This window comes from Vanellus vanellus (assembly GCF_965231255.1).
Source record: "Vanellus vanellus genome assembly, chromosome: 7".
Classification (NCBI taxonomy): Eukaryota; Metazoa; Chordata; class Aves; order Charadriiformes; family Charadriidae; genus Vanellus; species Vanellus vanellus.
The window spans coordinates 10,855,249-10,883,227 of NC_138912.1; the positions used below are offsets into that span (position 1 = coordinate 10,855,249).

At 45.8% G+C, this 27,979-nt stretch overlaps 1 protein-coding gene across 4 annotated transcripts in view; it reads right to left on the reverse strand.

The window, feature by feature from the left end:
- TCF7L2 (transcription factor 7 like 2) overlaps nt 1-26,854 on the reverse strand; it is a 184,000-nt gene extending 157,146 nt beyond the window's left edge. For 2 of the 4 annotated variants that reach the window (XM_082486156.1, XM_082486155.1), the window contains exons 1-3: nt 26,210-26,854; nt 25,775-25,841; nt 25,442-25,566 (exon numbers count right to left, since the gene is read on the reverse strand). In XM_082486156.1, coding sequence (XP_082342282.1) covers nt 25,442-25,566; nt 25,775-25,841; nt 26,210-26,398 — 381 coding nt within the window. In that variant the 5' untranslated portion in view covers nt 26,399-26,854. The remainder of the gene's footprint in view (nt 1-25,441; nt 25,567-25,774; nt 25,842-26,209) is intronic. The other 2 variants (XM_082486157.1, XM_082486158.1) reach the window with 2 other exon arrangements.
- Nucleotides 26,855-27,979: the final 1,125 nt, after the last annotated feature.

A 27,979-nucleotide genomic window follows, 5' to 3' on the forward strand; every position in this document is an offset into this window, starting at 1 on the left:
AATAGCTTAAATTTAGCAGACATCAAAATGAAATCGTGCCTTCCAAAATTAATATGTTTTTAAGTACGTATGACCGAAAATGAAGACCACCTCTTTTCCCTGTACCTTAAATAAAGTCCTGCAGAATCACTTTTGTTATTGCAGAGAGTTTTCAGGTGTACCAGAAATGAGGACTTACGGGAAGATTTCCTAAATTCTACACATCAGAAGGTTATTTCACTCCAGCTTTAGCAGCCTCTAGAAACGTCACAAAATGACCGTTTGGTCTCAAAAGCCAAACTTGGTGCCCCGCACCTTGGGACAGGTTCCCTTCTCCGTGTTATCTGCTACCAGGAGCTGCAGCAGAGCAGAGCTCTGGGACGATGAGAGGGGAGCAAGCGGGGGGACACACAGCGAGGCGTGCGCAGGCACAGAGGGATGCAAATAAGAACGCGGCCTCTTTATTCACTACTTCAAGTTTTGTGGAAAGGGTCTTAAATGAGTAACACCAGAAAATATGATTATTTTTTTTTTTTGTCCAAAATGAGACAGAACACGTGCGTGTGAGTCGGCTTTGCTGGAACCCACTGAAGACCAGAAACACCAGTCGAGTACATTCGCTGTCCAACCCCCCCCGTCTTGCCAAAGCAATTCCTTCGTGAGACCGTTCGCTTGTATCTTCCGCGGCATTTGACAACTGCATAGTGCACACGGTTTAGGTATTAAACCAGTAAATAAGCAGTGACAACCTCTTAGCCATTATTGTACAACATCCGCATCCTCTGGAATACGTCAATCAATCTGCCTGCACGATGCGGCGCTTAATTTTCTTTTAAAATAAGGGAAGCCATGGCTGGAAAACCTCTGAATAAGCACACATTAAATACACCCCGCAAAGCGATCACAGCGCTCAGAACAACCGTGAGGAAGCGATCAATCCCTACCCCTGGTTCACAAAATAATAATAACAAAAAAGAAACAACAACAACAACAATCTTGCCCCCTTCCCTTGTGTTTTGCCCCCTCCCTTGTGTTTTGACAAATCTTTTAGAAAGCCCAAGAAGTTGAGGGGAAAAAATAATAAAAAAAAAAAAAAATCCAACCTCACTTCCTGTGGCAGTCAGTAAAAACAAAACAAAACCAAACCCACGAAAACTAAATGCTGCTTTCAATTTATATATATTTCCTTCTCAATTGGAAAGATCAATAGTTTTAAGAAAAATACTACACCTTCTTTCTGCTCCATATGTTTCTCTTATTGGTTCATTTACACTGGGCTGTTCTCGTAGGAGCAGTTAGTACATCTTTTTGTCATTTTAGCCTTCCCCAGCCATTAGCGCTAACCGCTGAGACGGCGCAGCTCTCCTCTGCCATCCTGCCCGAGCGCTGCATCTCTTTCCCCGGCCCTTCTCCCTTTGACTAATGTTCACCAACACTCATACATCATTCCCAAATTGGTCCAAATGAATTAAACACAGCTCTGCTTAACATTACGAGATTTAAATGGATTTTCTCTCTACAGGTCTGCCCCATAATTGGGTTTATCCATCTTGTTGAAGTACAGTTTACACTTGCTAACATCACGCCAATTCAAGCTACATTTTCTGCTCCAGTGGCAGGAGCGAAGCAGATTTGTCATCGGATCATAACAGGTAATTCAAACAACAATTAGTTTGATGACGGCCCGTATGTCAATGTCTGGTCCCAGCCAGCACTGCTCGCACCCGCTGCTCTCGGTAGGCTAAGATGAATTGCGCTTACAATTCTTCAATTTCAATCGGCAAATACTTACCGGAAAAAAGCTGGCACTCAACTGACACAAAAGCATCCCACTGCCCAGCGAGCGCCCCGGCAGGAGAAGCCCGGGGCAGAGCCGGGCGGCGCAAGCTGCTCTGCCCTCCGGCTCGCGGCCAACTGCTGAAGGACCGGGGCTTCCACCGCATCAGCCCGAGACATCAGCAGCACTTTGGAAACACCTTTCACACGCGCGCACAAGCCTCCCACCAATTCCCAAACTCCAAAGCCGGCAGCCCGCATGCCAGGCAGGCGCGAGCCACCCTGGCTTCGCAGCCGCGCAAACTCAAGCGGAGAGGCAAGTCTAGACGGATGCCTAAAATAAGACGATTTTCCAACGGGTGCCACATCCACAAACCCACCGGCGTTTGCAGAGGCAATTACAAGAAGCTGAGCACCACTGAAGACGGAGCCTCGAGCTTCTCAAGTCGGGCAGCCAGCGCTGGAAAGCTTTAGCTTCAGATTGCAATATATTAGGAGAGGTAGTCCCAATTTTCCGTGAAATGCTTCAGCTTCCAGGTCACATATTAACGTTCAAAATATTTGCAGGCAAAGTCATGCGTATTTGAAAATAACATGTATTTCTTGGAGAGCCGATTTTGCCAATCAGACAAGGCATAATTTGCCTCTCCAAATCTGTTCACGAAAGCTTGTTTCAAATAGAAAGAAACATTATTTTCTTAGGGCCAACTAAACCCAATACCACATTCATGTTTTTCAGGTCCCTTCACAAACACGAGGTTACCTGGGACACAGCCTGGATAATTTCAAACAGCCACCTAAAGCAGTATCTATACTATGAACTATGAACGTGATCAATCCCCTGGCTAGTTTTCCTCTCATTCTTTCTGTTTTAGACGAAGAGAAATCGCTTCCTAACAGATTTTCCACAATTTCATTTTGTCTCAAGATACATACTAACACACAATGCTAGTTGCTGTACATCATTCCATTGAAAAAATCCAGCTAGCTGGCTGAAAATGCAGGAAGTCTTTTCATAATTAGAAAAAGATCTCCACCGAAAGAAACCAACATTTAGATAGATGTCTTGGTTTAAAAATTAAAATGTACTTAATGAGCAACAAAGATATCAGTGACTAAAGATTTTCAAAGCCAATACCAGAACACCACAAAAGCCTCTTTAACCTAAACATTGTAAAAGAAGATGATTAAGTTCAGATCAAAACGTAGCTGAAGTAATGGTATATAAAATATTCTCCTTCTGGAGGTGGCAAGGGCAAATTCTGCACAGACAGAAAGCAGATATACTAAAACCTTACTGGAACCTGGAAAACATCATTCTGTTTCTCTACACCAACATTTACATCAGATACAAATCAATGCCCTGAAAAAAATTACGGTATTCTGTGTGTTGTCTCTGGTTCATGTTTTCTGTTCTAATACCATCATTGCTTTTTGTGTGCCTCCCAAAAAATTACTAGTACTTCTAGTAATTTTTAAAATAAAAAAGTACTTCTTTCTTTTTCATCTTTTGGGTTTTTTTTTTTTTGTGATGCATGGCTTATATACGGAGACAAATCAGACCCATCATGGCCTGATGCTCAGCTGAAGTAGATCACGAGAGGGCCACTGGGGTTTTTTGTTGGGTTTTTTTGTTTGTTTTTTGGGTTGGTTTTTATTTTTTTTGAAGCAGAGTTACGACAGCTCGCACAATCTTTGGACAACATACATTTAGCAATTCTGCATTTGTTTTTTCATCACGCTGGTATTTCAGTATAATTCTGAACACCGGGAACGGCTCCAAGTGTCTCGGGTCACTTCTGAAAGTACAGTTGGCATCAATCCCACAGGTCATTCCCTTGGAGGGCTTCCCGTCACCTCAGGAGCACCCAAGCACAAAAACCCCCCAAACCACCCCGAAGACATCAATTCCCACACAAGCCCATCGTCTGGCGATTCGTGCCTGTCAAGCTCTGAAGAAAGAAATCCCGATGCCCCGAACGCTCAGATTAACGGGCAGAAAGAGAACACAGCATCTCCACCGCCCTCCCAGCGCGTGAGCCAGCCGGGCTGGGCAGGGAAGAGGTGGCAGCAGACGAGGCTGTGGCAAGAATTGGGACCCAATTTTGCAACCGTCACTCCTGTCCCACTGAAGGCTGTGGGTATGGGGCAATGTCTCCGGGCCAGACCCTTATCACCCTCATCTGCAACAAGGCCACCAAGCGACTTGTACCCTTGTGCAAACCAGCCCACTTAATTGCACGGCGGGAGGGGGAGCGATCTTAAGGGCGTGTTTATTTTTGTCGAGCTGGCATGGGAACAAGGCACAGGTTTGCATGGGAGAGAAGGGCAGGGGTCACAGCGAGGGGGGGGGGAATAAAAAAAAAAAAAAAAAAAAAGGAGTAATAATGACTTCTAGGTTTGGGCATCACCTGGCACCCCAGAGCCGGCGGATTCCGACTCTTCCAGCCCGTCACTTGCAGCCAGGAAATACCCTCTCTCTCAGTCATCACTCAAAATAATAAATATTTATTTATAAATTGCGTGCAGCCTGTTCCCCTAGCACCGGGCTGAGCAGAGCAGAAATAAGAGCAAGGCAACCCCCTAATCGTCCGAATGGCCACAAAAGCAAACGGGGACAACAAGCCCCACACAGGCAAGCTCAAATAGCATGGGGAAGCATCACCAGCATCCACGAAATTATGAAGGCAACTGGAAAGTTTCTCAATGCTTTAGATCTATTCTCTCTTCCAAAACAGGGAGACCTTTCCCAGGTCATAATCCCTCAAAAGAGGGGACTTTCTACTCTATCACCAAGCAGGCTCAGCTCCAGCCACGGAGCACAGGTGTCGGGTTGATGTCCTGGCAGAAAAGGAGATGGGTGCTGATGGTGCCTTGGACGCGGCGCTGGGTACAGCACAGCCAAAAGCCTACGTAGTGAGCAGGAACCGCGCAGCACCTAATAAGTGGATTTTTTATTTTTTTTTTTTTCTCCTTTAATTTAATAAGTCTCAGCTATCACTAGCAGCCAGCGCAAAGCCTCAAAGCCAAGCGGAATAATACATCCTCAGGCTTTTGTATCCCAGCTTGCCCTGACGGCTTCCGTTGCAAATCAGTTGTCGTAGCTCGAGACCGGACTCGAGAAGCCGATTAAACAAAGCTTGCCCTGCTCCTGCCTGACGCAGCGCTCCCTCGTCCAGCTCCTCATTAACAGCCTCACCGATATCCCCTGTGACTGCTAACTCCGCTGGCCGTTGAAGGGCACGCACCACGCTGGCAAAAGGCCGGATCTGGAAAAAAAAATCCAAGCTTTTCCGAGCAGTCCGAGAGCGGCGTGGATCGCCGTGCTGGAACCGCTCTGCCATGGCGGGCGAGCTCAGGCAGCCGGCGATGGGAGCGCAGCTGAGGTCAGGCCGCTTGGAAAGAGCGGAGGGCACTGGACCAGCCAAAGGGCCACCACAGCTTCGAGGGTTTGCTGGTATGGCCAACCCCTGGCAGAGTCCCCACCAAAGCAGCCTTCCAGAGCAGAGGGACTCGACTTGGAGACATGGAGAGCGTCCATAACCCCATGCAAAGAGCCCTGGCCAAGAGCCGACCAAACAGGCACAGCGGTCAAAGTAGGTCTTGCTTTGAGGGGAAAGCAGAACACCAGAGACAAAGGCTGGTATACAATGGCCCTCTCTAAAATAATAATTAAAAAAAAAAAAAAAATCCATAGGAAAACTCCCATTGGCTTCATCAAGGCCGGGATGTGACCCAAGCTTGTGGAGCCGCCCCGAGGGAAGGCAATTAGTCTCACTCAAGGGATGCCAAAAAATTTAGCAGAGCATCCATAATCACCCCGAAACATTCTCTACTAGCAAAGCATAATGGGTTTATCATTTATTTCTCAATTAAGTGGTGCTTAAGTTGACCAGGGAGTGGATTCCTATTATACATTGATTAGCCAATAAAAATACATTAAAAAGCAAGTCGGACTACAGACAAGGAACATCATCCCTCTCCCTCTGCCAAGCACGGTGTCCTCTTGGACAGGCTGCCGTACCTTCTCTCCACCTCCCCAAGCAGTTCAGCTCTTGTGCAAAACGCTTTGACACAATGAATGAATTCCTAAGGCTACTTGTAAAATTACTAGGCGCAGCCCTGTTAAACATTCATTTGGATCCAAGACAATACATTAAAAAAAAAAAAAAAAAACAAAGCAAGTGAGCACCAATTGCTGTGCTACCATCAAAGCTAAACAAACAGAATAGTCCATCGCTGACTTATTCCCCCAGCCCTATTCCGCATCGTCCATCCCCGCTCCCCGCACTCACAGATCAATAGGAAGGCTCATTGATTATAATTGGAGCAGCATCACACCCTTTTCCTTCCAGGTCAAAAGGCACAATGACTACAAGCCATTAAGTATTTTGTAGCACCACTCAATTACTGTATTTATGCCATATACGTAGTTATGATTATTCCATGGACTAATGTCCATTTATTTCAGCAACAATCTGACAAACTGTATTTACGCTGCACCTTTGGCCTCCTTGCTTGAACTCTGCTCAGCAATGTCTCTCAGCTGGGATTACTTCTAACACGCAAACCCTCCAAACAGCTTTCCAACCGCCAGCGTTTCTCGGATATTGTTTTGTTTAAGTCTACTACAAAAGGGCATTTTCTTGCTCTCCACTCGTCCACCCTCCTCCCCTTCTTCTCTTCCCCCTCAAGCTGTCGGCCAAAGAAAATCAAGGATTTTAAGTTACATTTCTTGCATGCCCTCTGTGAGCACTGCGAGCCTGAAGCGTTACCAGGGTTGGCCCAAGAAGCTGCATTCCACCACTCAACTGGGGAAGCCGCCCATCAAACCCTGGCAAAGCACCTGAGAAACCCCACCGCTACCTACAGTCCCTCGGGAGCTTCGGGGGGAGGGGGGAGGGGGACTGACCAACCATCTAGGAATGTCACTTTACAGAAGTGAATTTAATTACAGACATCCCCATAGTACAGTCGCACAACAACTTTTGTAGCGTTCCGGGACTGCTGTGTGTTACAGGCAGCCAGCAGCAAAAACATCAATGCTACTTCTGCATTTCAGAGAAAGAAAAAAGGCATAGATACATACCTACTTCTTAAATATATATATATATATGCCTGCACACACACACACACACACACACAAACCCCTTTGCTATAAACGAAAAGGATGGTTGTGTGAAGGTGTTATAAATGCCCTTCAGAGCTCACTTAGTCTGGTCTGCATAATCTCACCAGTGACTTTGCCACTTGTAAATATTCCAAATTTATGCAAATAAAATCTTCTCAGCAACCAGACAGCCTATATATATATCTCTCTCTCTCTATGCATGGAGCCATTAACATCCGTTCGTGGTTTGTTATTCTTGTGAAACATCAGTAGGGGAAGGGAGGGAGAAGGGGGAAAGTCCAAATCATGTGTCCTCAGAAAGGATATTGAGCACTCAGCGAGTTGGGAAAGTGGAAGCTCACACCCCGTCCATGAGATACAGCAGCTCCACACTGCTCTTCTTCATTTCAAAACCGAAAGCACGGCAGAGACGAGACCGTCAAGGAGCAGGGAGATAAACGTAGAAACTGCTGTCGTGTCGTGCTCTCATAAAAGGCCTGGGTACACCTACAGAGCCTTCCTTATGACTGTCATATAAACATTACACTGGGGCTGTGCACAGGAGATTAAATGGGAGGGGAGGGAAGCTTCACATGTGTCACGCTACCAAAGGTTATTTTAGGACCAGCTTAGAAGCTGAGTAGTGGGTGGCAGCCGATTATATTACCACAGGCATATTTAAATATCATGGGCCCAAACTCTCATTAGGATCTTTCATAAAGGGTCACGGCTGCGCTGCGACCTGAGCTTGAAACTTGGCCTGCAGAGCAGCCCACCTCCCCAGGGACCACCAGCCTTCCCTCAGAGCAGGACGTAGCCAGGGCACAAGCACTTTGGCTTAAAGGCCCACGTTTGGTCAAGGAATAACATCAAGGAATATACCCGAGACTCAAGCAGGATTTTCCCAGCAAGGACCACCCCACTGCACCATGAACCATGGTGAACCATCATGAGGGCACAGAATACTTGGGGACAGAGCACACGCAAGTATCACACAGACAGTCCTACACAGCCACGTCATCACCAAGTTGTGTTATCCCACCAGCCAACACCAAACCACAGTTTACCTGCCTCTGTGCACAACACAAGCCTCAGAAACTCAATGACTACTTTTAGAGTTCCAGCTCTCAGTGGATCACATCTTGATGGTAACTCTGCCGCTGAAGGAGGGCTTCGCAGGAGCGCAGCCCAGCTTACCATGGATTCAGAAAAATCCATATGTAAAGGACTCTGTCTCTACCTATTTAAGAAATGCTTCTGTTCTCCCATACAAGCAGTAAGTAGTCTTCACAACCGGGAACCAGGAGAGCAACAGTACCTGGCCACAGAGTCGTGTCCATGGCTTTAGATCACCAAGCAACGCTGCCGGTCCTGTCTTTAAATGGCCTAATACCAGGTGACTTAGAGGAAACCACATGGCATGGTCATACCGAGGGTGACCACTGAGCAGAGCACCTAATGGCAGTGCTGTTCTCGCAGACAGGTCGGCCCTCCCCTGAAAAAGATCCTCCCAAATTACAAGAAAATAATCAGGCACTTGATTCTCAAATGTTGCCATGACCTCAGAATGCAGAAAAAACCCAACATATATACACATACAAACATATTTAATATATGTGTACACACACAGACATATATATAAGCAGTATTAACGTATTAATAGGTATTATATATTATATAGATGTTGGTGTTACATAGATTACAGATGTACTAACAGGTAGTTATAGTTTCCCTACCAATCTCTTCCAGATTGCTGCACCAAACCCCTCACTCATTATCAGATCTATTTAATTATTTTCAAGGCTTACAGCAGTTTTGCAGTGGTACTTGTATAAAATCTGCAAACATTTATCGAAGCTTTTAAAGAGAGCTTTATATTAAAAATGAACTGTTACCCTGAAAAGCAGCTAATTATATCTTAATAAATCTGTAGCTGTTAAGCCATCCAAAAACACTACACAAGTCAGTTTCATTTTAGTTCAGACACAGTTCCTCTCCCATTTTTAACTGCTCCAAGATCTTGGTACCTATGACTACATTGATGGTCCCATTTGATTAAAACCAAGTATTTCTACTGCAATTCTTGGACGAAAAACAGAGGTTTGTCAGGTTTTGCAGGCACAGAAGTATAAATGAAATCTGAAATCTGGGACTCAGTTTGGGTGGGCAATGCTCCTTCAAGTTGTAAAAGCATTCAAATAACACCAGATGTTAAAAGCTCCTCTGGCTTCGTCATCTAATAGGACATCACTCTTGGCTTTTTTCAGCACAGTAGGATAATTCATCACAGCCACATTCCCCTGGTTTTGGCCCCAAACACGAGTTAGAATCGGCTAGTACCAGACCTGGGTCTTTGTCGGGAACAGAGAGAACAAGACACCAGGCTCTGCCCACCTTGCCCAGTCAAACATTCCTGGTAAAGAAACTACTTCTACTACCTTAGCAAAAAGGAATTAGTTGCACAGAAGGAGCCGCCAACGAACTCCAAAGATGATCTGTCCCATATAGCTCCTATCCAACAAACACAACACAGTATATACTGCAGTGACTGTACGTAGTATGGAACAGGCTGAACGATACAAATTTCTAAGGCAGGTACATAATGCTAACACAGCAACAAAACAATAGAAACGGGTGCAAACAGCAGAAACTAATGCAGCCTGTACTGGTAAACACTGAGGAAAAGCATGCCAGTTTCAAATTCCATTAGTTCAGTGCATATACACTTATTTTAAAAAAATAAAATCATTAAATTATCTTTTCACAATTATTATCCAAGTAGAGCGAGGAAATTTAGTCTTTCACCCATAAGCTTTCATTCGTTTCAACAAAATTCGTACAACTGCAAAGGAAGAGAACCGCCATAACCACTAACTCACATCACTTGCCAGAAACAAGATCACCTCAACACTTTGCAATTCAGAAGGTTAATCTACTTAAAGTTTCAGGACAAATCACCACTCATTATCTTAGTGCAACTACACTCCTTGGCAGGAGGTCCCACTACCCACCAAAGAGAAAAATGTGTATCTCCAGTGGACCAAACCATGACATCTCATTGAAAGATTATTTCTAGCCACCTTCCAGATGGCCTCAAATCAGAGTTATTTCTTTCCATAACTTCAAATTAACCTTTATTAAAGAACCCTGATTGTTTCTCCAGTATAAGCCAGGTTGCCTGACAGTGTCTGGAAGATAACTAGTCCTCCTCTGAGTGCATGGGCACGCACAATTATTTTAGTGTGTAACCAAGATGGGGAACTACCCATTTCTCTCTTGATCAAACAGTTCCGTACCCGAGACTCCCGTCGTGCTACTCAGTTGAGTTATTACCCATTGAAAAAGAACAGCAAGTAACTTCTGAACCATTTCAAAGGCAACGGCCGTTTTCTCCCCTCCTACATAAATTGAAATGCCAAATACCAAACCTATTTGTAGCAGTCAAGATTAGTTCTAACAGGGGAATCACCAAATGGATAAAATGATTCGAACGTTTATCTAACCACTAATAATTATTCCTGCTTATTAGTTTGTGGTACCCCAAACGCACAGAGTACTTAAGATAACAGAGAAAGTTTGATCCTTGCCTGGAGGAACTCCCATGAGTAGGAAAGAAAAGGAAGAAAGATGAAACTGCAAGAGAAACTGATCTCAATTTACAACCACTTGTGACAGCAGGGACGTGGATCTTGGCTTTCAGTCTGCACGAACCTCTTTTAGCCTTTACTGGAACTACCCCCAAGGAATATGACCCATTGCTAGATACTCATGAAGTTACACAAAACCGTAACTCTCTGTATCAACATAACGGAGTACCAGAAGAGGTCTTACAGACTCTAGGACTTCATCCTCTTGGCTTTTATGGGCGTTCTTAACATCTTAAGAGGGTTACTCTGGTGGCATGAGACAGTAGGTCACCTTTGGAGACTACACAGGCGTTCGGCTTCAGAGAAAAGAAATCTTGAGAGTCAAACAGCCCAACTCCCTTGATTTGGTCCTACCAAACCGAGTATACCCACATGAATGTACATCTAATGCAACTGACTGATTGTATCAGGGTGCAGTTGGGGTTGGCGATTGCTGGCACCGCAAACCAGCGGAGTGTCCCAGTACCTCAGCTCCATGCAAACATTCAGGTTTAGCCACGATCACTCTGAAGGCGATCAGCGTGCAAGATCATTACCAACCAGCTTCGTGCAGCTATACCTCGAAAAGTGACTCCATAAAAGTGGTATGAGGGTGAGGTAGGGAGGAAAGAGGAGTGTAGTGTTTATTTCCTTTTAACTTTCCATTTCATATGTGTTCAGTGCCATGTCTGAACACGTTCAGACATTTCTTCCCCTCCCCACTTACCCTTCTTCCAAATGCTCGTCCTACAAATTGTATCTGGGATCTGAAAATTAAGCTGAATTCTTTCCTTCTCTTTCTTACGCACACAGAGTAATAAAGAGACTTTGCAATCCAAATTCTGCACTTGCGTACACCTGTGTTAACCCTATTGTCCTCAAATTATTCCCTTAACAATGGCTGTGGGTTTGTACAGGTGTTGAACAAGCCCCATAATTGGAATTTAACAAACAATTCCAACAGCAGGGGGAAAAAAAAAAGACGAGAAAAGAGCGAGAATTCAGCTCACTCCGTGTGGCATTAGCTAATGTGTTCAAGGAGCAAGAAAAACAAAAACAAATTTAAAAGGCATGTGCAGATGCTGACAGGCAACTCGCAAGATTTGAAAAAACTGACGCTTTTCTACTCCGATCCACAAACCAGAGCAATAGCAATGAGTGTAAATGAAAAACTTTTGCTTCTCATTTGCACCATCTCTCCAGTATTCTCTCCTAGCCTCCTTGCCGCTTCGCCGAGTATTTTGTTTCCAAAATAAACTTTGTAATCTCCCCTTTGGGATCACAGATTTAGGCCACGATCCTACAAGTCCAAACGCACGGTCCCAGCTGGCCTGAGGACAATTCTTCGGAGGGTTGACATGGAGGCGAGCCCGGCGCGCGTGCGGGATCGGGGCCGTATTTGCACCACCAGCTCCCGGGAAGGGAAGCACCTCCAAACCGCCCACCACCGCATGAAGAAACAACCCCAACGGGAGGCAGAAGAGCAAGACGGGGCCAGGCAGAAAAGCAGCCTTGAGGAAATGCCACCCAACAAGAAGAGGACATCGGCTGGTCCACGTCACCGCCTCAACTGAACTCAAGAGCTGCTTTTCTGGGCTGAGCTAGATTTACGTAGCTGCAAAATCAAGTAAAAGCTTTCTGCTGCTGTCATGCGCTCCTGCTTGCAACCATGACTTAAAACTTAGCGTCCTCCAGCCCCTTCTCTCCGCGTATGCCACAGCCAGGACGCAGACTGTAGATGTAGTTCGGCTTTTTTGTGAAGGATAACTTGGTCATAACAGTTCAACAGCAAAGGTTATCCGGCTGGCAAATGAAAGAGATCAGTGACTTTATAGGGCCAGCAATTACTCCTTAGTGATGGAGAATTACTACACAACGCTCATTACTGAAGAGATGCCAGTTACTGACAAATTACCAAACTGAGAAATTAATTACCAGCTGAGAAAATAATGCACAAGGGATAGGACTGAGAAAGCCATGTTCGAGAGGTCCATAATTTGCAACAAGTACATTCTAATCAACAATTAGTCCTGGTACAATTAGTACCACACTGGGTACTCTTTCAGGATGACAGACATCACAACTGGTCTGCAAACCATCAATGGTCGAGAAGAAATAGCATCATCTAAAAATGGAGACATTGTTCAACCTGACCATGACATTGTCCAACACACAGACCCGACTCTATGCTCCAGTGCTGCATAAGCAATTCAGCCTTACTGCCAGGAAAATCCTCGGCCCCCAACCCCTCCTTGCGCCTACAAGACGACTTCTACACGTTCAGAAAACCCTCCTGTATCGATGCACCACGCTCACAGGCGAGGCAAGCGGACTAGGGGAACGCGTGCTCCGAGGAAGCGCACGCAGAAGTGCGCTCTGCTGAACGGCAACAGGCATTTTTGCAATGCAAATGCCCAGACAACCCATTTTTCCACAGCTTTTTCCTGCTAGGGGCCGACCCTACCAAAAAAAAAAAAATCTGCTTTTTGCTAAAATATGAAAATATCTAGCCAAATTCCTCCGTCATCATCATCCAGTGGAAAGTAATTGAGGGGGGTGGAGGTGGAGAAAAAAAATCTCTATACAAAAACTGCACATGACCTCTGAGCCACAACTTTCCCAGCCATGAGCATTTATTAGCTTTAACAACGTTTCTGTAATCAGCAGCAAGACCTTCCTTCCTTTTTCCTCTGCTCCGTATCTTAGGAACCCGGTGCAGATGCTGGCTGATCCCAGGTCTCCGGGAGAGAAGAAGTGGGGACGAATTAGACATACAACACCCACAGGGTCCCAGCACAACGCCTAACCAGCCATGCCACAGGCCTCGAAGGCAACGTCAGACAGAGAAACACAAGACAGAGCAAAGACATCAGCCTAAAGGGCTCCCGTCTCTCTGCATTCGGGTGTAGTGGTGAACGAAGGGGAGAAACGCAACTAATGATGACTAAATGATTAAGTAGAATAGCCAAGGTCGCTACCTTCGAGCCTGCACAAGGCAGAGATCCTACGTTATTTCCGGGAGAACAAATAAAAGGCAATCACAAAGCCTAAACAGCTAAGTAAAACGGACATGAAAATTACTAACTTTGCACTCAGGATGAAGAAAGAAACAAAACAAACAAACAAACAAACAAATCAAGGCCCTTAGTATTTTATTTTCTTCAAAACTAAAGGCATACGGGAAACTTAGCAGTCACATTTTCTTCCTTGGGCGAGAACACCCACGCTGCTCACTCGCTCGCTCGCTCCCATTTTTCTCTTGGGCAGCATCTGACCAAAAGGAGCCCAGACCGAGGCCTCCAGACAGCGCGCACCGCAACAACTCCGACTCTTACAGCTGTATTTGGTTTGCTCGCGAGACCCGGTCTCACCTAATCCATGGGCCTGATCCTTCCCCTAATAAGAGCAGTGGCAAAACTCCAGCTGACTCAGTAGCTCTGGACAGACCTTGCAGTGGCAAGAGGATAAACTTTAAGGGTCCAAGCCTTATTCATTCACTCTTCTTGCTTCCACAAGTAATCCTATTAAAAATAATGGGACCAGTCCTAAGAGTCAAAGATGGGGGATTGAATAAGAGGAGAGAGAAACTGACCGAGAAATATTTGGGGTTCCCCCTCCAGCAGAGCACAAGCACATTCCCCAAAGTATCTTCTTGTTTCCGTACATCAAATTAGAGTACCAATAAAAAAAAAAAAAACAAATAAAAGCAAAATGCCTGGAAATGTCATTCGAGGCAGGAAGAAGAAATCCAAGTCCTCCTTCTTTTAAAACAAGGGCAATCGAATGATGAGTAGCTGAAAACGCGGCCACACACACACACGCCTTCATATACACATACATACACAGAGGCAGTTCATCAGAAGTGAATCGGAGGGAGAAAGATGAATTTGAACCCTTTATCCCCTGTCCTTTATAAAGGCTGCCACTCAGTAAACGGAGATTGCTCTAATTACTGTGACAATTCTGCACCCCGTTCAAACAACTTTTGTGTTCTGGACAGGTTTCTCCGCGAGTTTGAAATTCTTGGCCTGAGAACCACTCTTGTCTAAAAGAGGTTTCTCGTTGCAAGCGCAGAATGCAACACTAACAAGTTGTCCCTCTTTTCAGCTCCTTTCATTCTCCTCTTTTCCAATTGCCTGATTCAGGGCTTAATGGAAACTTGTCAAGGCTTTTCTTCCCACAAACCCTGTAGAGCCCCAAGGCAATCTGTGCACAGAGTAACCACAGGAATCTCATATTGTCAATTAAAATTGAATAGACACCTGATAACCCAGTCTACGTTCACGAATATACATCGCATGCATATACACGGATCTGCCCACGTAACCGGTCCGGTCCCCGCGTTCGGGCACAGCGGCAGCGCGGCGACACACCAGCTCCCGTTTACAACAGCCGGCTACACCCCGGGTTCTCGTTTTCACTTTTAGATTTCATATTTACGAAATTTAATTTCATATTTATGAAATTAAAAACAAAGTACCTTTCAAGTACTGTAGTTGAGCAACAGATTTCAACGGAAAATAAACTAGCTACGTATACCAGGCATTTGGCCTTTAATAACCCTGGGGATTGTAAAGATATTTAGCTGCTATCCAGATAAAACAAGCTCTGTAGATACTCTTTACACAGCAGTTTTGTGACCGGTACAGTAGCTATGTTTACGACTAGCTCCTGTAAAGTACCTTTCCCTCCCCCCGCCCCCTTTTTTTCTCTTTTTAATTGACACAGACATGTTCTAAGCTACATTTTATAGTGCAGTTTAAGAATTAAGAAAAAGCCCATAGGGGAACGTAACAGGCATCGGAAGTAAACTGAGACTTTTGGTAATAATAATAACAAAAACCTCAAAAACGTGACTTCCAGACAGACAACTATAATCCGTAACTCCTTTCAAAGGGTGAAAACCTTCTTGCCAACGTCCCAGAGAAAACAAAGGTAGGAACACTGATTGCCATCTTATTCTTCCGATGTGTTCATTCAAGGTCGTACCTTCCCGTGGATTCTTTAATATTGGCAAACACTTATAATAGCGTTAATTTCAATAGCAGTCTGTTCAGCCTGGGCGTAGATCAATGCAGCGTCTATATGCCGTCTTCCAGACCTTGCCTATGTCAGAGTAGTGGCCCTGGTTTTATAAATCTCCTAAATCTAATTAAACCAATGCAAACCTCTTAATGTGTACGCTCCCAAACCAGTTCACTGGTTTAACCAAGTTAAAATTATTCAGGCTAGGGTTTAAAGCAGTTCCAAGAGAACCTTTATTAAATATTTGCATCAGTTAAAAACAGAAATCAATGTAGTGGCTTGTTTCTAGAATAGAAAAGCCTATAGCCTCAGACTTTTCCAGATCATTATTTAAGGAGTCACTGACTCCAGTGGGAGTTTGGATGTGCTCAGAGAGGTACGCCCCCACCTTTTCTTGCTCTATTTTTCCCTTTCTTAAAATAGGACGATTTGTTTCTATTGTAGCAACATCTAAGAATATTCCCCAGAAAGTGCCTTTGCAGTATTGTCAGTTTGGCATTTTCTAACTATTACTTCCCACACCCACCTTTTGGATTTTTTTTTGGTGTCTCAGCTGCATCACCACCACTAGTGAATAAGAAAGCAGAGACTGATTTTGTTGCATACAGCACCTTTCACACCACAGATACTCAGTAGAGCCCTACGAAGCTGTGAGATAGATACTGGTCGGGCACAATTATATATTCATACTTGGTCGGGCACAATTATATATTCATACTTTGTAGCCATTAGGTGTGCAATCGTGTTTCCCACGGAGCCTAGGGCATTAAAACCTGTTCTGCCGAGAGGGGAAAAACAGTTAGGCAGGACTAACTGTATCAGTAGGACTAACCAAATGGTTATGGGACCTTTAACACCGCAGAGGGTCCCTCCGGAATTCAGCCTTCTGGCTGAATACCTGCAAGAGTTTGGTACCAGAAACATCTGACCCCAAAAAAGCAGCTGCCCTCCCATCTCCCCCTTCCTTGTGCTTCCTGCGGCAAGCGGCAAAAGCATTTCAAATGATGCAAATCCATTCTCTGCTCAAAGCCTACTTGTCTCCTATAATTCCTATCATTTTACTGTCATCGTTTCTTCTTTGCTGAAACCAGCAGCATATGAGTCAGAGAACAATCATTAACTTTTACAACTTCCATACAAATCCACCTACTCATATTAGAAAAGCAGTATTGACTTGCAACACAGCCTCGGACCAAATCCTCATCCTGCCAGGATGCTCCGCGCTTCTGTGGGAAAGTCAGATACTGCAGAAGCAGGAGCTCATTTAAGGAAGTATCATTGGAAACATAACTTTCTCCCCCGCACCCCCAAGAGCGAAGGACGCCACAGAAGCAGCAATATATCAATATGACGTTTAGTTGAGTTTGGCTCTTTCAATACCTTTATCCACTTTTGAAGAAGTTGGCCATTGGTTCAAGACACACGGGGCCTGATCCAAAGCCCTTCGTTATTAATAGAAGCCTTTTTTCCACTGACTTCAATGGATCTTGGACCAAGCCCAAGGAAGACAAGATTTCACAGCAGTAAGAGTGACACACATTCTCCGCATTCAAAAAAAAACAATACGCGGCATTTACAATGTCAATCTGTACAGCGTAGTTTTGTTTGTGTTTTGCTTTTTTAAAATAGGCTCTAGGCTGTCGGATTAATGCACCCAAAAAGTGTCTCTGAAGCTGGAAGGAATTACAGGCCGATACAAAACGCCACGGCGAGATATATAATATTCCCAGTATTTCCCCCAACTAGAATACAAAGGCATCCTTTACCGCAACATTTCTTGTAAGTTGCTGCAGCCACACTTTAAAGTGTCCCATCATTATAAACTCCTCTAGTAACAGCTACAACATTATCCATGATGAATTAATTTGTATTAATATGGCTATCACACGCTTTTCCATATGAAACCCATTGTTCTGGAGCATTAATAAAAACCTCACTAAGTGAAGCAACGCGGTACCCCTATATTTAGTTGAAAGAAATTGAAAATAAATACATTGAAACAAAATTGCTAATATCTTTCGTACATCGTAATTGGCACGGCAAGCAGAAACCCAGTTATCTTCTCAGTACGTATTTATAGCATCACCCTTCCCCATTCATTCCGCATTTTCTTAGAGAATCTGCTGTACCCTACATCTGCAATTCATTGACTTTACAATTTACCACATGTTGAGATGGAGAGGTCTCAGCTCCATTTGAATCACTGCACAAATATGCAAGTGATTTATCGTTTTAAAACTGAAGACTGCAGAAGAACGACTCCACTTTTCCTGAACATTACTCCTTCTGGCAGACCATGAACAATTACAGCGCGTACTAATTAAGCTCTGTAAATGTGCTGTGCCCTGCTAATGCCTACCAGGCCTCAAATTTAGTTGCATGAAGCCAAACTTCAGCCGCCGACTTAACTCATTCAGCACTGCCCGGTTGCCTGAGCGTGACCCCACGAAGAATAAGGGTCGAGGGTTTAGCCGACCTAAAACAAAGGCGTGAGACTGAACAGATTTCGCCGGAAAGAATCGGAGGGGGGAGATGCTGGAGGGAGGGAGGGGGTGGGGGGGGCAAGAAGCGTCCTGGGAACCGGAGGAACATCCTTGTTGATAACCTGTTAAAAAGGTACAATACCACACCAGCTTTGCAGCGCCGTGCCGGGGGGATTCGGATCTGTCCCCGGGGGGTAATAAGTCACAGCGCTCCATTGATTAGGGAAATGCATAAAACCTTCAACAAAACTGTACAGCTATTTGTGGAAGGGCCAAATTGACAGCCCCCTCTTTTTTGTTTGGTTTTTTGGTTTTTTGTTGTTTTTTTTTTTTTTTTTTTTTTTTAAGTTGGGTTTTACATGGCTTGTAGAAGAAAAACATATGGGCGAAGGAGAGCAGCTTTCCACCACACACATAACCCTGCCTTTTCCTTATATTAGTCTCCAAGCGCAACAGTAACCTACAAGGAACCCAAAATCAACTGCTGGAGAAATTAAAAGCTAAAAGTGCAATACCTAGGCATATCTGAGCGATCACATTATCTTGTTAAAACCACACACACCCCTCTCCAGCACAGACAAGACAGCAGCACTTCAAATCTGACTGTCTGCTCTGGGAAAGCGCGTTTAACGGGGAGCGAGGGGAGAATAACGAGCTTTGCTGAGTGAAGCAGTGTTTCTCCCGGGGCCCCAGACTTTCCTGACACTTAAGAGTCAATCCCCAGATCCCAAGCTTCCTCTCCAACCATCCATTCAAATACTGGTGGTTCCCCCCCCCCCCCCTTTCCAAGTTCTACCATTTCTCCTTCTGATCCAGCATCCCTCCTTTGTCCTCCAGCTCCTCTCCAGCAGCCCCCACCGACCCCCTCCCAAACACCCCCTCAGCATCTCCCCTCGTCCCTCCACGCCGACATCCATCCCAGGGTGTCCCTTCCAGCAGGGCTTCTCCCCTGAAATCCACCTCTAACCTCACCGCCTTCTCTTATTCAGCGTGTTTTCCCTTAATGCGGGGCTTTTGCTGCTTTTTAAGACGCCCTGTTCGATATGCACAAAACAGTCTAATATATGCATTTCTGAGCATCCACCTTTTGCATAAAACCTGGTGCCATTTCCCCCCCCCCCCCCTCCCCTGGCTCAGCAGTACGTGAGAAAATTAAAGGACGCTTCCAGGTGTCATCTGTCTTTAAATGTTTGCTTGTGTCGGTATCTAGGAAATACCGCACAACGCTGAGACCTCTGGAAAGGACGTGAGCTGTGCTAAACTTCTTCCCTCTTTCAGCCCGGCTGCGTCACCCACCGCCCAGCCTTTACAGCGCTGCAAGCGTTAATTATAAACTTCGGAGCCTACGTAAAAGAAGGAGGAAAAAAAAATAAGAAGGGGGGAAGAAGAAAAAAAAAAAAAAAAAAAAAGCACAAACATAAACCAGCAGTTGGGAGGAGCAGCAGAAATATTCTTCGCTTTTGGGTGGGGAGAGAGAGGATTTCCATCTCTCCCACCACCACCCCACCCCCCCAGCACCACACTCCATCTCTCATTGCTTATAATTAGTGAAAGAAATTTGACCCACTGCCAGTGTCTGTGGACCTTGGATATTATAAGGCCAGCGTGGCGTCAAATATCTTAACATTCATAAGTGTTATAGGCTGTAAATAAACCCCGTGGATTTATGACCCTGCGGTGCTTGCCAGCAAACGACTGTGGCACATTTCTTTCAGCAGACCTGTCGAGGTGCAAGTTTGCCTTTGGTTGTAAAATTAACCATTTCCTTCACAAATGTGCCCAATTAGAAGTCAAAAGTTTTACGGCTGACTTACATATTTGCCAGGACTCGGGACTGAGGAGACGCCCGGGGGAATGGGGGGGGGAGGGGGGGTAAGAGGGGGAACAGAGCTTTAACCCCCCCCCCAATACCTCACATCACACACACACTCCTCCGAAACAAAACTTCTCATAACAGCCCCAGTGTGGGAGCAGAGCGCCTGATTTCACTTAAAAAAAAAAACAACAACAACAACAACAAAAAAAAATCCCAACCCGAGCGCTTTTCTATGTCTCTGTGCCTATGGCAAGCCCTCATTTTTGGCTGCTGGAAGGCTGGGGGGGGTGTGGGGGGGGAGCAGGCGTCTCCCCCCGGGGCTGAGCCTGGAGAAGGATCTCCTCCCTTCCCCCAGGATAATGTCATCTGCTTCCTGTGTAGGAGAGCATTTGCTAAATCCAGGTTGTCTCATGCTTAACTGCCAATAATCCAACTTCCACATAACTCCCAGACAGCTGGGAAAAGGTCCTCAGAGTTTTTAGTCATGGTACAGAAACACACGTCCACACAAAAAATCTGCAGCTGTCCTTTCTCTCTACACCACATTTTTTATCTGATTTTGGGGGCCCCGTCATGAAAAGTCTGACAAATTTAAAACATTTTTACCTACATTCTGGTTTACAAGCTCCAATGAAACTGCAACATACGCCCTCCCTTCCCCCCCCCCCCCCCGTCCTCAGCTGACAAATCAGCACATTTTTGCTCGAACAAAAAACGAAGAGGAAGGAGGAAAAAAAACCCACCCCACTCAACATCATCAGTCCATGTATGAATGCATTCAAAAAACCTGGAAAGGCATCTACTGTATTTAATTTTTTTTTCAGTACAGATCAGCCACTGGTGCACCTATTAAAATTGTTCGATTTCCAAAGCAAATATTATTTTTAATGAAGTGCAGTCCTGCAATTATCCTGTACACTCAAGTAACAGTACTGCATTATATTGTTTTGCAAGGTCCCAGAAACATGAAACTTTTCTCCAACTAATTTTCATAGCCCCCTAAAGAGAAGCTGATTGACTAAGCAATGCAGCATTTGCTCCAGAATGAAATCTGATTGGAGGGGGGGAGGGGGAAAAAAAAAAAAGAGAATTAAAAATAAATCAGCTTCTTTACTGAAAATAAGTTAACAAACACGGTCTGTTTGCCATTGTATACCAGCTATGCTAATGCTATAGCAGAGTGATTCAGCAATCTACCTAATTAAGCATGAGGAAAGTTTCTTTATGGAGGTCCCATTTGATTTACGCCACAGGATCATCGGTTCTTATTTAATAGCTTGTTTTTACACAAGGCCAGAAACTTTATTAAAAGCATGGCCATTCAATTTTTTTTTAAAATAAAATAAAAAAAAAAAAGAAAGCGAATAATTCACTCTCCATTGAGTAGCTATGTATCATAAAGTACCAAAGTGCTGACATATTAAGTTGTATCTACATTATTAAACTAGTTGGTGGACATTAATACTATAATCCATACTGCAGACATTAAACCTCAACCATAAAGATTAGTAAAGAATTAATATTGTCACATCCAGACAGAAACCTCAACACGCCAGCCATAAATATTTCTGAAGGAGATGAAAAACAATTAGCATAAATACCAAAGAAGGGCAAGAACACCTGTTCTTTTTCAGTGCGATAAGCATTTTATTGTTCTCTATTTAAAATGTAATGACCTGTGTAATTACAGTAATATTACATTGTATTGCAAGGGCTTGGAATGTCACACTTTGAAAAGTGTTGTCAAAACAATTGGAGGGAGGAAAAAAAAAGGACCACCATTAACCCTTCACACCCCAGGGGCTACAGCTTTTGTATCAGGAAGGATTACGTTGTTTGATTCAGTAGATAAAGGAAAACAACCATTTCTCCAGTCAATTAAAGAAAAAAAAAGTTTCCTCCTGAACGTAAAACCTAGGCGAGGGGCTGCTCTCCACCACAGCTATTCCCAACTCCCAAACTCCAGGACGGAACGCAAGCTTACTCCTACAGTCTCACCCAGCAAGCAACAATCCAGGGGAAAGGAAGATGCAACAGCACTGGTAAAATTAAGAATATCTGCCAGCGGGGCTTTGTCAAAATCACAACGCATCTATTTGCTCACCGAAAGCGGGAGCCAAGCTCGAAATTTAGGGTGAAAATTAAATACACCACTTCTTCATTTCCCAACTCTGAAAGGAAAACGTTCTCCTTAATGATCCTTAACTAGCAGCTACCCCAGTCCCTCTGCACACGTAGGTATGGAACTGGCACTCGCAGATGCATCACTTCATCACTATTTGACCAGACCTCTACTTAAAATACACATCTATTCTTAAAAGCAATCCGCAGCATTCTATCAAAAGCAAGATTCACGTGAAAAAAATCTTTGACTTTTAAAAATGAAATTACTCCTATCAAGAAGCTTTATAAAGTTTGCAGTATTTAAAGCATTATTCTTGAGATAATATATTATTCATCATAAGCAGATTTTACGATACTTCATAATTCTTCACATTCCTGAAGCAGTACAGCAGAAATTGCTGCCCACGAGTTTGCTCTTGAACAGTCAATTACAGGTACATTTACAAAACACACTAATCCCGCTACACCCCCAAATAAAACAAAAAGAAGTAAAAACAACAGGGGAAAAAAAACACCAACAAAAAAAAAACCACACCCACAGACTTCAGATCCTACAACAGCAAAAGGAAAGGAAAAGCAATTTTGCTACATATCTGCATCACCCCTTTACCGTGCATGCTCTAAAACTCCATAAATATGGCTTCAGGAAAAACTACATAAATAAAAATAAAATCCTCAATTGTGCAGAATCATCTATACCTTTTCAACCCGTGTTAAAAAGCAAAACAAAAAAAGAAACAGCAGAAAGAAAGATCTAGTTTGTCTGGAATTGAAAGCTGGTACAGCAGAGAACTAGAATGCACCTAAAAACAGCGTGTGACAGACAACAGCTATCCCGCTGCACCTTTATAATATTCTGCTCTCAGGCCTAAATAAACAACTTTAATTTTTCCTGGCTATAATTAAAGTGGCAGGCAAACAAACAAGCATACGGAATGTGAAAGAATAAGGTTAAGAAGATAGGAGAAGGATGCTGGAGCCTGGATGCGGAAATCAGAAAATTGCCTATTGAGTGGGGAAATATCCGTTCAGAATCCATCTGATACCACAGGCAGGCCACCTGCTATACCAACACCACCCCAACCTCCCATCTCCTGTACACCACCTTTAATTCCTTTAATTCACACAAACCCAACATTCCTATGGAGGCCTTTTTTAACTTGGGGGGGGGGGGGAGGGGGGGAGAATACTTCCAGGAAAGCTAACTGCTGAAGTATCCTATCTTCACGGGCTAAGGGAAAAAGGATCTGTAATAAAGGTAATGAGGGAAAAAAAAAAAAAAAAAAAAAAAAAAAGAACTGTAGCTGTTGGAAGAAAAAATGCTTAAAGAAAAAAGCAGTGGAGGTGTGCTTCCTCTGAGCCTGCACTTGGAACGGTGGAATGCATTTAAAAAGAAAAAAAAAAAAAAAAAGAAGAGAGGAATACAAAGCTTCACAATTTGTAACAAAGTGATTTGTAACAAAGATTGTTTTGCCATCTGGATCCCGGTGCTTATAGAATTTGGAATTTATCACCGTCATCCATATACATGTGGGCGCCCGTATTCAAAAGGCAAAATATAATGCCTTCAGCCCCTGAATTCCCCTCCCAATCATTACAATTGCAAACCGCAGTTACCCCTCCGCTACCGTCCCAGAAATCACCTCCTTGGGAGAGGAGCCTTACAAGCCACCAAAAACAAAACCCGACCACAGCCCTAAACACATGCAAAGTCAGAAAACCTCCCTTGCTGCCTCCCCGCCACTCCGCCTTTACTGATCTGCCTCTGCTGACGTTTTACTACGGGAAAACAAGCCTGACCCGATCTTTAATATTTTAATGCTTTAAAACACTTGTAGATCTGATAGAGTGAAGTTGTCCGAGCCCTCAGTCATTAATTAGTCCGGCTGCAACATCTACCACGCAGTAGATCTACGATTGTAAATCGCTCTCTCCTGTTACCACACGGTAAGGAAAAATAAAAGTGTATGAACGCACACGGGTGATGCTGGGGGACGCCTCGGATTTAGAAACACCCAGAAGAAACAAAACAGCAACGCTAAACCCGTCGGTAGGAATCCCGCAGTGTTTGGTAGCCCCAGCGGATTTAGCCATTTTACTAAGAAAAAAAAAAAAAAAAAGAAAAATTAAAAAAAAAAAGTTAAAACTGTTTAAAAGGCAAGAAAAGGTGACACTTGGGAAATCTGATGTCAGAGCAGAGCACAGCGTGGGCGACGCTACGAGCGGAGGCACAGCTGGGACTGACTACAAACCCACCAGCAGCCCCCAAAGTTTCCTGCGATCTGGGCTTAAAACTTGCTCTACCTGCAGGCACCGGCGCGCAAACAGCGCACCCCCACCTCGGAACCGGGGGAGGGGGGGGGGAATGGATGTTAAATAATAATAATAACCAAAAAAAAAAAAAAGGCAAACAAGCAAAAAAAAAACGGCCGCTTTCAGCAAATTGCTTTTCTGCCAGCACACTTCCAGGAGGAATTTTGCTCGACTTGTTTGATTATTTTGCCGTTGTTTGTTGTTGTTACTCGAGCTAAACGAGGCGATTTCTATATGCGGGCTCAGCTTTGCCCTAACCCGCAGGTTTTTCCCTTGCCCCCCCCCCCACCACCACCACCACTACCACCCCCCCAGCACACCGCAACGCACAGACCGAGACCGACCCGCTCCGGGGCTGCCTCCCGCGGCACAGCCCAGGTGAGGAGGGTCAGTGCGGGGGGTACCGTCCCGCAGACCCCCGCACCGCCGCCGGGCCCGGCCCACGCTCCCGGGACCGCCCGCCCTGAGGCCGGACACAACTCGCGGCACCCACGGCCGGCGGGGGCACGGTGCTGCCGCGGGCCCCCTGGGGGGGGGGGGGGGGGGTTGGCGAGGGCAGGAGAGGGTTAAGGGGGAGGAAAGGGGAGGGGGGGGCCGGCCCAGCCGCCACGGAGGAGGGCAGGAGGCGACGGATCACCATGGAAAACTAGGAGTTTGGAGGGAGTCGGCCGGGAGAAAATACTCCCCCCCCCCCCCCCCCCCCCAAGGAAGGGAAGAGGGGAGAGGGGAAGGGGGGGGGGGGGGGGGAGCAACTCATTTATTTATTTATTTTGTAAGTTTATTTCCAGTTTTGTTTTGAGACTGGATTGAGTGTTGTTTGGGTTTTGTTTGGTTTGATGGTTTGGTTGGGTTTGTTGGTTTTTGGTTGGGGTTTTTTTTTTTCCCCCCTTTTCCCCGCCCTCCCCCCCCCCGCAGGGGAGGTTACGAGGGCTCCAGAAAACGGCCCGCAAAACTGAAAGTAAAAAAAAAAAAAAAGGAAAAAAAGAAAGTAAAGGGGAAAAAAAAAAAAACAGAGAAGAAATATGGCGAAGTGTAAACAAACCCCCTCCCGCCGCGGCCCGCGGAGTTTGGAAAGTTTTCGGCGCGGGGGAGGGGGGGGTCGGGCCGGGGCGGCGAGCGGGGCACCGGGGAGCGCGGCGGCGGGGGGGGGGGGGGGGGGAGAAGAGGGGAGAAAAAAACCGGCACTTACCGTTCTCGCCGTCGGAGAGAGCGATCCGTTGGGCAGATACGGGCTGCTGAGGTCGGGGATCATTATAAAGGGATAACCCGGGTATGGTGGGCCCTTAAACAACCCTCCATCTTGCCTCTTCGCAGCTAACATGGCGGGGGAGACACGAGCGGGAGCGGGGAAGGAAGGGGGCAACGGGGTGGGGGGGAGAGAGAAGGGAAAGGGGGTGGATGGATTGGGGGGGGGGAGGAGGGAGGAAAACTTTTTTTATTAAGTGTCCCCAAAAAGAGGAGCCGGGCGGCCGGCGGCGGGGCGGTGCGGGGCGGCGGTGCCGGCCGGGCCCGCCGTACTCACCTTCCTCCAAACTTTCCCGGGATTTATCTCGGAAAGTTTCGGACCGAGGCGGGGGCCGCCGCTCCGCCTGGGAGCGAGCCGGGGGTCGGCGTGGGGCAGTTGGGGAGAGGGGTGGTGGGTTGTTTGGGGTTGTGGGTTTTGGTGTTTTGGTTTTTTTTTTTTGGGGGAGGGGGGGGTGAGAAGGAGAGGAATAAAAGGCGAAGGAAGGTGCGGGGAGAAGGTGGAAGAGGGGAAAACAAACAGAACAAAACAGAAGGCATCGTTACAAGTTGGTGCCGCGGTGGAAAGTTGGGCGCCGGCGGGATAAGCGGGACCCGGCGCGGCGCCCCCCCCCCCACCACCACCACCCCCCCCGGCCGCCTCCCCGACCGGGCAGCGCGGCCCCCGCCCGCCCGTCCGCCCCGCACCGGCCCCGCGGGGGGCTTCCCCCCGTACCTCCGAGTCTGAGGAGCTGTTTTGATTCGTTTCTGATTCATTGACGAGAGACGACTTGACATCAGCTAAATCCCTCTCCGCCGAGGAGTTCTCGGAGATCTTCTCCTCCTGCTCCCCTTCGTCTTTGAAAGAGATCAGTTCATCGTTGGCGCCCAGGTCGTCCCCTCCACCGCCGTTCAGCTGCGGCATTTTCCTCCTGGCTCACCCCACCAGCAGCAATTTTGCAAAAAGGGGAAGGGGGAAAAAAAAAAAAAAAAAAAAAAAAAAAGAGGGGAATGGGGGGGGAAGGAAAAAAACAAGAGGGGAGGGGGGGGAAAGTTTGCACCGAAAAAAGAAGAGTCCAAGGTGAAAGTTTCTTCTTTTTTTTTTTTTTTTCCCCTTCTCTTTCCTCCTGGGGAGGGGAAAAGAGGGAGGAGGAGGGGAGGGAAATGTCTCTTCTTTGCTCCTTTGCACCAGTGACTTTAGGCTTCTTCCTTTCCTTCTTCGGGATTTTCTCTTTCTTTCTTCCAGGGAGCTGGTCGGCGTGCACTGCGCGCACACGCACTCGCACCCGCGCACGCACTCGCCAAAAAATTAATAATAATAAAAAAAAAAATAAAATATAGAGACCGGGGAAGGGGGGGGGGAAGGGAGGAGGGGGAGGGGGGACGTAGGAGGGGGGGGGTGGGAAAAAAATAGTAATAATAATAATAATGCAACAAACCAACCCAAGAAGTCAGCTGTAACGGGGGGGCAGCCGCCGCGGATATTGGGAGCCCGTGCCGCTCGGGTTTGAGTGAGTTGAAGTTGGACTGAGAGCTTTTCAGTTCAAAGGCGGCGCTGATTGACAGATAGAAAAAGGGGGATCGAAATCCGGAGGAACGGAGAAGTCTGGGATCCGGGATTATTGACAGGGAGCGAGAAACACACCAGGCACTTAATGAGATGCAGGAGGGGGCGGGGGCTCCCCGGTGACGTCTGCATAAATAAACAGGTCTGGGGCGCGGGAGGGGGAGGAGGAGGAGGAGGAGGAGGGTGGGGGAAGTAGGAAACTAACAATGATCCTTTTTGGCATGGGAGCGGGAGGGCGAGGGGAGGGGAGCAGGCTGCGGGGGGGGCCGCCGGCGGGGGAAGGGGGCCGGGACGCAAAACGGGGGGAGGGGGGGGGTCGGGCAAAAAAAAAAAAAAAATTAAAATAAAAAAAAAAAATTAGAAAAAATTTGCAGTGTAGCCCAGAGCGGCGGGACGGGGGGAGCGAAGAGAAAAGCACCCAAACGAGCGGTGCCCCTGTCTCCGCTCTCTGGCGAGCGCTAACTTTTACATACTGAGCATTAATAAACATCATCTCCGCGCGGTCCGGATTCTCCTCAAGGATGTGTGCCCTTATTATTTGTGTACATGTGACTACGGGGGGGTGGGGGTGTTTTTTTTAAACCGTTAACATTTTTCTTGCCGTTCGTTGGAGGCAAGAAACTCCAATCATAATAAACACTATAATATAGTAAAAGCCTATTTTTTTTTTTTTTTTTTAAGCAGCACTTGCTCCTTCCATTTATTCTGGTTATAACACGCAGGATGAAAATGTGCGAGATCACTCGCTGAAGATCAGATATTTCCAAATTATCTTACAGTAAGGCATAATTTTTTTTTTTTTTTTGGTCCTTGATGTAAAAAAAAAAAAAAAAAAGGAAGAGGAGGAAAAGGAATGTGACTGCTAAGAAGTTAATTAGCATGGCAGGACGGAGAATCAAGGACTCCCAGACTTCAGAAGTGAAAAGTTGTGGTGGTGGT